Genomic DNA, 12,078 nt, shown 5'->3' with positions numbered 1-12,078 from the left:
GTCAAGGGACAAACGGACAGATCTACCCAAGGTGTCTCAGTAGGCAGGTTACAGCCCAGGAGAAGATGAACTTAGTCATCAAGTGGCCCCCAAAGAAAGAAGAGACTTCTGCCTGTTGCTCAGAAGAACATGTGCTGTAGAGAAAGCTTTTGCCTCTTCACATTAACACATAACAGTCATTTCTATGGCTCAGAATGTGTGAGAGGCCAAAATACTAAACCTCTACTCTCTGGTCAAGTGCCTGTCTTGATGTTGTCCGAGTCACTCAACACATGTATAAAAGACACCTACAGGGACCCTGAGATACCCACAGGATTGCCTGACACACCCAGAGTTGAATGTAGGACACTGACAACCCATCCTGACAGATCCACAGCAATTCTCATAGACCCACAGTAGTATCTGAACCTGCCACCCCCCCACAGTGGTCCCTGACACCTCCTAAGTTGTCCCCATATACCTGTAGTGTTACCTGACACATCATAGTTGAGCAAGGCTCTCCTACCTACAGCTGAATCTACCACATCCACATTAGCTGCTACATTGCAGTTCTCTTCATACACTACAGTGCTATCCTGCACACCTACAGTTGAACACAACATCCCCACAGTGGTCCTGAGCCCCTCTCAGGGATCCCCACACACGCTACTGTAGCCAATACCCCTGAGTGTATTGCCTGGACCGCAGGTGGCTAGCAGAAGGCAGGACTGGAGCCATGCTGCTGGAAGATCCGGGCAACCTACCTCAGCATTAACTTGAGAGTCATTTCAAGGTGCAATTGGATCAAACTTAGATACCATCATGCAAATTCATTTCAAGATAGTTACCTGCTTTCCCTGCTCCTTCCCGCTGGGGCAACTTCTCATTTATTGAACCTAAGAGAGGAAAATAAAGAACGGAATTACAATGCTCTACCAAATGGTTTTCTTCAATTAAGGAAAGCAGCTCTGCCCTTCTATTTTAATAAGTTCAAAGTACATTCTCATGTTCTACTTAAATTGCACATGTCACCTGACACCACTGGAGGAACTGTAACCAAAGTAGTGGCACTGAGAGTACAGGGGAGTCCCCATTCCTTAGGCTCTGCAGTTAAGTGTGGAAGACCTGTACCCCAACATATGGCAACCTATGTACCAGAAAAGCATCCTGCATCCTTGTCAACGCACAGGGACCCAGTGAGTGTTGCAGTCACAAAGTACAGATCAGACAGAGTATGAAGCCAAAGGAAACCAAATCCTTGGTTTCAGCTTGAGTCTGATTATGGAAAGAAAGGAAAACTGCAGACTTGTCATTGGAAGAGGGACAGAGACCACTGGCAGATCTAAGGAATGTGTCATTCTCAGGACGGTGAAGGACACAGGCTGAGGACGTCCCAGGTGCTTGTTCTCCATAGACGTGGCCCTGGGTGCCTGTGCTTCTGCTGAGCTCCTCTCCCTCTGTGTGAGGGCCATGCGCTCACCACACTGTCCGCGGGTGCTTCATGGAGAAAGGTGTTGGTGTTGAGCATGCAGACACAGTTCCCACACATCCCCGAGGTAGTGTTCTTTTGCTTCCAAAGCATTGGATATCAACTTCTCCCACATCTCCACCTGCTCAGTGTACGGGGGGGTTGGGACACTCTTCTCAGAGCTGAGACTAACGAACGCAGTGCCCCTCAGGGAAGATGCCCCAACTTACAATTTGCTACAGTTGTTTTCGGCTGTGAGCATGAAACTGGAAAGATACCAACACTTCCATTAAAGGCAGAGATGGCTTTACGACGTCACTTCAATTGCTGGCATTTCTCGAAAAAAGAGTAGTAACGTGTTGGGAGACACAAAATCAAGTAATTCGGGGACTCCTGGATGCAGAAGGCTGCTCTGAACCAACCTTACAGCTCTTTCTGCTTCTTTGGAGCTACTGCCTAACCTTGGCCCACAACCCAGGAGGCCAGAAGGGTAACTGGACTTCCTGGGTCATCAGCGTGCAGCCATACAGGTGCCATCTAAGGCAGGTACCTTCCTATTCCTGTCTAAATTTTTCTCCTGCCTGGGAATTCTGGGACCTCTGGGGTCTGGGTTTACCTTCGTAAGAATCAGAACTGGCCCCTCTGTGCCTCCCATTCCTTCCTGGCCTGCCCCATCTTTGGGGGCCAGCTTCTTACATGGCTCCCTTGTTAACACATCCTCCGCTCACCACATGCAGCTATATGAATCAAAGAGTTCCCTCTTTTGACTCCAAATGACAGGATTTTGGTAGTATCTCTGAGCATTTGTGTGTGGCGGGGTTTTAATTTGTGAATGAAATATAAATATTCTACATGATTAAACTACTCCCTTGAGAGAGATTCTCGGGACTGAATTAAGATAATCTTTCGTAATCTGAGAAGGAAACAGAGCAAGCTGCTGAGCAGAAAGCTTATTAGAGACAAGATCAGGAAAAGACTTGACAGCTTACTACCACCACTCTCTCCCCTGGGGAGTAGGGGGTGGGTTGCTCTCTCTGAGAAGCCAGAACTCTCCCCAGGGCACCCCAGGTTCTCTGGGAACACCCAGCACTGAGTTCATCAGGCCCCTCAGCATTTATGGTTAGCCAGAAATAGTTCCATCTTGATCGTCATGTGTAGAAAAGAGCTTCACTATAGAACCAAGTGTCCCTGATCATGCGCTATGCCATCCAAACATTGTGACATAACAAGTCTGACTTGGTGAGATCTGGATTCTGTCCAGGATCAAAGGATTCATGGCTTTCTGCCCCAGCCCCCCTGCAAGGTCCTGTCATCAAAGACTGGGAAGGGAACTGAGCACAGATTGACAGCCAAGACCGTGGGTGAACCAAGGGAATCCAGGACCGACAGGGCAGCTGGGATTTCTCACAGAGCTTGCTTGCCATTACTATCCACAGTGGGCTGCCCATGATGTGCCACTCCCTGGCCCAGCACCAGAAGAGCACGCGAAATGTCCTCTATCAGTGAGCCTCTGTCTTGTAAAAGGAGCCTTTTAAGTAGGATGTCATGTTTAGCAACTGTAAGGGCAGTTGTGGGGGGTGGGGAGGGGCATGTATTACAGAGAAGTACTGGACTCTTGAGCTTGCAGCCCAGGTAGTTGGTTAAAATACAGATCCAGCCATGTGGCAAGAACAAAGGGCTACCCACAGCCTCACAGAGGGCAGTGCCCTAAGGACACGCTAGCTCTTTTCCCAAGTAAGAGGTGAAGTGTGTGGTATGGATACTATGGAAGCAGCATCTTCTATGATGGCATCTGCTCAGACAGGTGGCACTCACTCACCTAAAAGAGCCAGTGTCTCCCTCAGAGCACAGTTAACACAGCAAGAATCACCCTAGAAATCACCAACTCCACAGATCGTACGCCTTTTCTTGGGAGAGGCATTAGAGAGGGCAGGGAGGTTGGGGAAAGAAAAGAAAAAAACCAGACTGTGCTCTCTGTGTTAGGACAAACATTTTCCTTTGTCACTTAGCAGCTGCCAATGGCTTCTGCTCTCTCATTCTCTAGCAAGAGGTCGTGAGCGTGATGTGAAAGATTAAGCCGGTATTGAAAGACACGGCATGTTAGAAGAGGAGAGGGTGTGGCTCTCAGTGCATGTCAGCTCTGCGACCCGGCTGATGTCTGGATTTATCCCCTCTAAACCTATTTTCTCGCCTACAAAATGGGCAGAGCGTGTGACGCCTGTAACCCCAGTACTTGGCTGAGGCACAGGGGACTTTCAAATTTGAAGCTGGCCTACACTACAGAGTGAGACTGCCTCAAGAATGGCCGCAACCACAAACCAGCAAATGGGCAGTGTGGTGACCTCATGTAGAAGCCAGCCAGCAGCAGCAATGTTGACTGTCCCCTTAAAGTGACATCTCCCTGTGTGCTCTACACGTAGACAGTGAAGGAAGGAGCTGCCAACTCGTTAGAGTAGAGGTTCCATGGCCACACCACCATGTCCTCGGCCATCGGCTTTCCCCAACTTGTTTGTTCCATTGTACAATCATTCGACCTGCCGCCATGTTCTGCAGGATAAACAGCCAAGTAACATAGCACCAGGAAGCCCGGCTAACGCAGGGAGGTGGACTCGGTGGACGCGCATAGGCACCCACAGCATGTCTGTATGGGAAGCAAGCGCCTGCGTATTCCTCACCCCGCATCCTTCCCTGTCCTGAGAGCTTCACACGCCTTAAGTCTTTTGATGCTAACAGCAGCTCAAGACTTAGCCCTACTATTATACCCAGGACACAGATGAGGAAACTGAGGCCTGGAGGGCTAACTGTCTACTGAGTAGCAGATTCAGTCCATTATCTGCAGCCAGCAGGTGACTAGAGGAGAAAGGGGAGTAGTCTGCTGCTGGAGCAGTTGGTATGAGGACTATATGCACAGTCCTTCTCTGGACTCTGGAAGTTCAGTCTACAAATCTGCCAGTCCACCGACCCATAAGACCATTGCCTGGAGTGGAGCCTACACAGATGCCTAAGCCTAATGTCCAAGAACTGCTCCTTAAAGTATCTGGGGGGGGGGGGATATCCCTCATGCCACCTCCTTACCCCTGGGGCTGCCGAGGAACCAGGGCACAAGCCATTGCCTATCTGCTGTCTTCCATGACCAGGACCTGCCCTGCCCCCTTCCCAGCTGTGGATCCCCTCAAATTGACTAAGGGAGTCTCCTCTCATGCACGTTGAGCCAGCTCCACTTCTAAAGTCCGCCCTGTCTCCCTCAAGGCCAAGTAAGAGCTGCTGCAAAGCTTTCCCCTTTTGCTCTTCCTCTTAGTCTGCAGAGAGGAAACAGGATCCTGTGACTCTCACCCTCTGCACAGTCATGGTAGGATTTAACAGAGAGGAGTGACACTCTGGGGTAGGTGTATGTATGTATGTATGGCTATCTACCCACACTGCACACAGGGGTTAGGGGCTGGTCCAGGAGTACAGGCTATCCTCCGAATCCCTTGTCTCATGCTTCTGGAGTGAGGACCATGCAGGTAATCAAGAGATGGTATTTGTGTAAGGCTTGTAGCCTATCTCCGGAGTTATCTAGGTATTGATCTCTCCACGAGCGACATAAATGAGGACCGCCTACATATAAAAGGTCTTGTAAGGTTTGTCAGAAAGTTTATTAGAAGGCATAAGGGGGAACCCAAGATGAACTACGCTTGGCAAAGGGATGTTCGCAAACATTCTATAAAATTCAATTTTACAGGGACTGTGTTAGCTAAGGTCAAGGACTATCTTACTTCTTTGTCAACCTGCTGAAAGGTCACCTGTTTAATCCAAGGCCATTTGTAGTTTACCCCTGGATCTTCCACACCCTGAAGTAGAATTCTCTGGACCAAGCAGCAGAGACGGGCATGAGGAGATTCCAGAAGAGACCATCATCCTGCATAGCCTTATCAGAATGGCCACAAAACTACAAGTTGCAAGATGGAATATTTAAAACCTTGTCAGTAAATGGACAGGGGCGGGCACCACTGGTGTTGCTCCGTCTTGTTGGACCCTATCCTGAAGCATCCACCTGCCGTCAGCTCCAGAGCCGGTCCTTGGTATGGGAGCCAAGCACTGAGGTGTTACCACATACAAACCACAGTGTTTCCATCCCTCTCCTGAGAATTGAAATCTGAAGCCTACTTCAAAGGCCAACCTCTGGCTCTGACTAGTCCCAGTGAAGACCCTCAGGATACCACGATGCTGAGTCTTTTCACTGGGGGAAATGGCTGGGAGGCGAAGAGCACTCTCTGCTCTTGTAGAAGACGTGAGTTCAGTGCCCAACATCCACACCAGGAGGCTCATGACTTCTTATAACTCCATTTCCAAGGGATCTGACACCCTCTGTCCTCTGCTGCCATCCTCAAATACTTGCACATAAACACGCAGGCACACACATATATGCATAAATTAAAAATGATAGATGTTTTTTAAGCCCTTGAATGAAGGGTCAGACTACAGCTCTTAAACCTGACTAGGAATGAGCGCTCAGTTAGCGATTAGGGTGGAGGGATTAAAACCTGAAATTATTTCCAAATTAACAAAATTAGCCTGCTGCGGACACCCTCCTTGGAGGGAAGTTTCTTTGTTTTTAACATCTGCATCTATGCCCGGCCACGTCAGTCTTTGGCAACAGGGAAGAAAGAGAGGACAGGAGAGAGGCAGGAGGGAGAAAGGAGGGGGGGGGAGAGAGAGAATGCAAATTAAATCCCTGAAGATTACAAAGGACCCTCTGGAGAGCTATGTCCTTCACCAGCATGGGCCACGAGGGAAACAGAACAGACTCTTTGCCTTTTTTCTAGCACATTTCTGGTGCCAGAGAGGACAGGCAAGCATCCGCTGCAGACCAAAAGCTCTAAGCACGCAGGGCTCCATGCAGCTCCCAAGTCTCCAAGCAAAGGTCATCCACTCTCAGGAGGGGAGTCAGGAAGCCACCAGGGAACAGCTCAGTCCCTCTAAACCACCTTTGTCTCTAGCTTCCAGTCACCACTCTTCTTGAAGCTGTCCCCACCACCACCACCACCACCACCACCGTGGGAGTCTTCCTTCAGGCTGTCTCCCTTTCTATACCTGATCACTGCATAGACATAATCCAGAAGGCGTCAGAGTGAGTCAATAGCACTCAGAAATGAGACCCTCTCCTATACCTGCCAGACCTGCTCTTATTTATGAGAACCACCCCTCTGTGAAAGCAGACGGTATTCTGTATGTGTCTGTGGTACTTGGCCATTGCTGGCCCAGGCTCCAGGCTATACCAGTGTCTGCCAGGCTCCACTCGCTGGTGGCCAGTGCCTGTTAGTAGCAGCAGTGACAGTGAACAGTGAGTGAGGCTTCTTGCAAAACAAATCCAGACAGGAATAATGCAAGAACTGGTCAAGCACTGCCCTGTGGTCAGAAGATGCTGGTGGCTCAGGTATGCCCATTGAGGAGTAAGACAGAAAGAGGAGATAAAGGTTAAAGGGGCTTGACACCTCTACACTGTCTCTTCTGCCTGAGCCCTCTGCCCCTCACACCTATGTCACCACAGGGAATCAGAAGGATAAGGAGGTCACTGGTTTATTATCTGAGGTTAATTACTTGTTAGTTCAAGCAGTGGCTGACAGTGGAGATTGGCATGATGGAAACCCGTGAAGGAGACTGGCTTTTTGTAAAAAAGGAATTAGGGCCTTTCCATCCTGATCCCTCAGGGCAATTGTGGGTCAGGATTCAGAATGTAAACAAAGATGTTCAAGCCCAGTGGGATGTTAATCAACTGGATCTGGCAGAGACAAAGACATCAGCCACTGAATACCTGTGAGGGGGTTGTTGGATCAGGGTCTCCAGCCTCAGGGACTGATCAACTACTGAGTTCTGGAGACAGCTGCTGCCCGGCTCTCCTGGTCGCAGGATGTAAGGCAATCTGACAAATCCCTTTTATTGTCTGTCCATCATCAGCTCCATCCCTCTGTGGTCACTCCAGGCCACCTCCAGGCCAGGGGGGGGGGGCTGGCTTTGTCTCCTCAGAGCTGTAAATTCCCTGCCCTGTAATGTGCTTCCCTGCCTCTTCTGACTCACACAGCTGTCAGCTCTGTGGCACCAGTAAGAGAGACAGGGAGTGTGTAACTGTCTGCACTGATGTTTATCCTACCGTGAGGCTAGCACTCTGTGTTGTGTTATCCTACAGACAGTCCCAGGGTTTGGCTTTTACAGCCAGTGTTGCTGTAGGCCGGCCACACGTCTGCACCACACAGCCATGTTCCTCCAGGGTCTATTCCCAGAAGGAAAAGTGCTGGGCCCTGAGTGACCAGCTTACACACTGCCGTGGGTGGTCTATTGTTCTGTCCTCTCCCTTGCCACACAGTCACCTCTGGGTCTCTGTCTCCAGGCCCATGCTCTGAGAGTCCCAGTGTGATGCCCTGGCATGAAGACACAAAGACACCCTCCTCTAGAAAATGTTCCTGCTTTGACCACTTTGGAACTGAGGTATTCTGCATCCATGGCTTCAGCATACAACTGTGACATGACTTTTCATGCCTCACCTAGGTCTTCCTGGTGCAACTAAGGACTTGGGGAGGGGTTCTGCACTATGTCACTGGATACAGACCTAGAAGGGACACCAGCCTCTATCCCCACTTAGATGCTACAGAGCATGTTTACACATGGTTCTAATAAGCACATACACAAATTCATACACACACATGTGCACACATACACATATTGGCATATATACATGTATACATATTATACATATATACCATGTACACATATATATCATGTATATACATGCACATACATACCATGTATACACAGGCACATACTTACTTACATATACTTCACATATACATACATACACCCTTGTGTAAACATGTACATACATATATATACACATACATGCACATATACACCATGTACACATATATAATTCATATACATTTATCCACATATACACATACATCCACATTTAGACATGTACATATATACATACATATACATACACACATATATACACACATACACACACACACACACACACACACACATTCTGACAGAAATTTGCTGTCTTCTGCTCATTTCTAACCTAATTTCTGAATTCCAGTTTATACAGTATATCTATATGGTGAATTTGGTATGAATTTGAAGGCAGAAGATACATTGTGAATTCTGAAAATTTACCCTAGTTTAACAGATAATTTATATCTGTAGGACAATATGTATCACCTGTGCTGTACACCACTTGTGCTGAACATCACCTGGTCGCTGATCACATGGGCGTATCCAAAGCATAAGTTCCCTGGGATTTTCAGACAATACCAGGGCCACTCTAACCTGCTGTCAAAGCAAGCCCAGCGTAAAGGGAAGCCCACTACCCCACTTCTCCATCAGGCTGTGTCACAACGCAGGAAGATGTCCACTGTATTATGTAAGGCTACATTGTCAGTTTTGTCTCTGTGGGGTGAGAGTAGGATGCCCAATTCCCCCACAGCCCTCCCCTACATTTCAGAAAGCATGGAATCCTGTCGCCCTGCCCTCTGCTTTCTCCCAGGAGAGCAGCTCAGCTCTGTCTTTCCCTCCACAGCTCTGTACAAGAACTATTCAGTGTAAACATCCGCTCATGGGAAAAAATAGCACATTGTAGGTTTCAGTGGTAAAACAGTTTTGAAATAAAACAAATGTATTTCCACTCCTCATAACATATAATATAGAACATGCCAGTTTCAGAGATGAACAGTCTCTGAAATACAGGGTTTGTCGCAAAGTTCTGAGGAGGCCACAGCCAATGATCCCGTGCCCAGTTCCTCTGCCTGGGTCACAATAAGACATGGAATCTCTGCAGGCAGTGCCTGACCCTTAAATAGAAAATACGTCCGACGGGTAACCCCAGACACTAACATTTCAACCCTCAAGTGACAAACTTGGAGAAATGTATGTCTTACGTCCCTAGCCCCGATCGGTTTGCCTATTTCCATGTTACAACCCAAAGACTTGGATGACAAGAACATTCAGCTTCATCAGACAGACTCCTTCAGCAGACGGCAAGTTAGTCAGGCCCCGGGCAGGAGACCATTTTCACATAAAAATGATCTGAATCATCTAGATCCTTTTTTGGTAAAATATTAGTGGAAAAGGGACCATTTTATAGACTGTGAGGCCGCCAGTCTTGTTACTTTCAGTACATCAAGCTCCTGTCTGAGTAATAAAATGTCACACATAAACGTCTGGAAACTCAACTGTGAGCAAAGACCCACTTTCTCTTTGAAAACCCATATATATATAAAAGCAGGACCTTTTGCTTTTTTTGGCCAAGAAAAACAATGGGTCATTCAAGCTGGTGACTCGAGCCTCTGTGGTTATATTTTCAAATGATTCAAGCCCAGTGTGTCCCTATGGTGAGCTGTCCCCTGCCTCTCCATGTAGACAAAAGTCTGTGTTTCTCTTTTTCCTCCAGGTCTATGTGGAGTGGTGGTCCAGTGAGCTCATCCTGCCCTCCCCCCTCTCTAAATGTCCTTTTGATTTGTGAGGGAATCTGAGTAAGATGACCAAGAGAAACAGGAAGTCATTTGCCTAGAGCCAGCATTAGTCAGACCTACCGGGGCACCTGGGTGTCTTGTGGGCCACAGCGGTGCCACTGATGGGTCTTCCATTTGGTGTAACACACCAACAGTATCCTGTGTAGCTGTGACACTGGACCTGCAGAGAAAGGACAGGAAAGTGAGCTAACCACAGACAACTTCTCCTACAGAGGCATGCCAGAGGATGGCTGAGACTTTCAGGTGCTGCATTTGGACATCCAGTGGGAGCTGCATGCTAAGCTTCACAACAGATGTATGGAGAAAAATGAACCAGTATACTTTCCCGCACAACAGTGAGGGCCAGGCCCTGCTGCAAGTACCTAAAACCCTCCCTTCACACAGGGGAAAGCCAGTCCCTAACACCTCTCCGTGAGCCCATGGCTGACTCGGAGTGGGGGGAAGAGATAGGTGTCCAGCAGTGACGATGCATTTCTACATCACCTTCTCGGTTCCCCCAGATCCCTTTGTCGAACTTTCAGCTGACCACAGTAGGGGACATCCGTGAGTGTAGCTCCTTCCCCGTGCTATCCCTTCTCCCAAACGTCACATGACTATGCTGAGACACATAGCCCCACACTTCACATGAGATCACAGGTACTGATAGCAGAAGGTTTCTGCTGCTCCCTGAGAACCTACTCCACTGGTGGTATGCTGCAGGCAGCTCTCCATAGCAGCACTGACCGAATCAAATTAGAACCAAGCTATTTCAGTCGGAGTTTGGCCAGCCAGCAGCATGACCATAGGCAAGCCGTGACTTGATGTGGCAGCATCCTACTGTGGACTCAGTGGCTGAGTCATGGGGCTCATGAATGAGCTAAGCTACAATCAGAACCACAGCTCGGCCAGTTGGCCAGGGTTAATGAGCTTTGCTGAGAGAACTGCCTCACACCCTATTCATGGAGCACAAGGATGCATGCGCCATAGCTGTGGTATAGACACCTGAGCCAGCTGGGATCTGGATATATAATACTGTGAGGCTTCTGAGGCCGGTGTCTCCGAAATGAGATGACTGCTTCCCAATCAATGGCTCTGGCTCCTTCCCTTTTGTCCCTAGCCCTGGCACCTCAACCCCAATGGCCCAGGCTTAGACTCTCAAAACAGCATAAGTCACCTGGCTGTAGGTGCCATCATCATTGCATTCTGGAATGAACACTTGCTGGAACTCCTTCCGGGCCTGCTCCTGGGTGTACTTCCTCTCAGCCACACACCTGGACACATCTGCAGGCAGACCACAGTAGAGCAGTTACAGGCAGGGCGGGAAGACAATAGATGACATTCTAAGAGACAAGTACAAGCTGTTGAGGGGTAGACCACTGGGCTGAGAGAGGCTGCCCAACATAGCAGGTGCCTCCCTCTGTTCCCGTGAGAGCTGAGAAGAGTATGGCTCATTCCCCACACTTTAGAGACAGGAAATGGAGGCTGGGAATCGTATCTGAAGGTGTCTGTGGGAAATGGGGGAAAGTCTGGCTTCCTAAAAACAAGAAGCAGGCTGTGCCAGGGCCCCAGGATGCACCTAGATGCAGATGGGAAGCCGGAACACACAGCTCAACTCAAATCAGAGGCAGGCACTGGGGCCTGATATCCCACCGTAGCCAACACCTAGTGGAGTCAAGACTCGCCTCTTTCCTCTGCATCTTGGTCTCTAGGATCTCACAGACTGTACTAAACTGTCAGGGAAGCATGGTGATAAGTAGCTAAACATCCCACAGCTCAAGTCAAAAAGGATGCTGCCTCTGTGATTTATTTAGTGACACAAAGCATGACTGGTGAACACTGTCAAGTTCAAAAACAACCAAGCAGACTGGGCAAGGAGCTCAGAGGCAAAAGGCTGCCTCTCTGCATCAGGCCCTGTGCTCAGTCCCCGACACACATATACAAAGTCCATGTAGGGCCAGTGAGATACTTCAGTGGGCAAAAGCACGGGCCAGCAAACTTAGTGGCCTAAGCTCACTCCCCAGGACCCCGCCTGGTGGGAGGAAAAACACCTGTTGTGCAAGTTGTCCTCTGACCTCCACATGTGTGCACATGTGGCGAGGGAGAGGGAGAGGGAGAGGGAGAGGGAGAGGGAGAGGGAGG

The 12,078-nt window shown here is 49.0% G+C and overlaps 1 protein-coding gene across 2 annotated transcripts in view; it reads right to left on the bottom strand.

Annotated features, from left to right (window-relative positions):
* Positions 1 to 12,078, bottom strand: part of Smoc2 (SPARC related modular calcium binding 2) — a 128,479-nt gene that overhangs the window by 62,023 nt on the left and 54,378 nt on the right. For both annotated transcript variants that reach the window (XM_021221046.1, XM_029533163.1), the window contains exons 3-5: positions 11,114 to 11,220; positions 10,021 to 10,120; positions 828 to 875 (exon numbers count right to left, since the gene is read on the bottom strand). In XM_021221046.1, coding sequence (XP_021076705.1) covers positions 828 to 875; positions 10,021 to 10,120; positions 11,114 to 11,220 — 255 coding nt within the window. The remainder of the gene's footprint in view (positions 1 to 827; positions 876 to 10,020; positions 10,121 to 11,113; positions 11,221 to 12,078) is intronic.

Source organism: Mus pahari, chromosome 21 (assembly GCF_900095145.1).
Source record: "Mus pahari chromosome 21, PAHARI_EIJ_v1.1, whole genome shotgun sequence".
NCBI lineage: Eukaryota > Metazoa > Chordata > Mammalia > Rodentia > Muridae > Mus > Mus pahari.
This window is presented reverse-complemented; position numbering and strand designations above follow the sequence as displayed.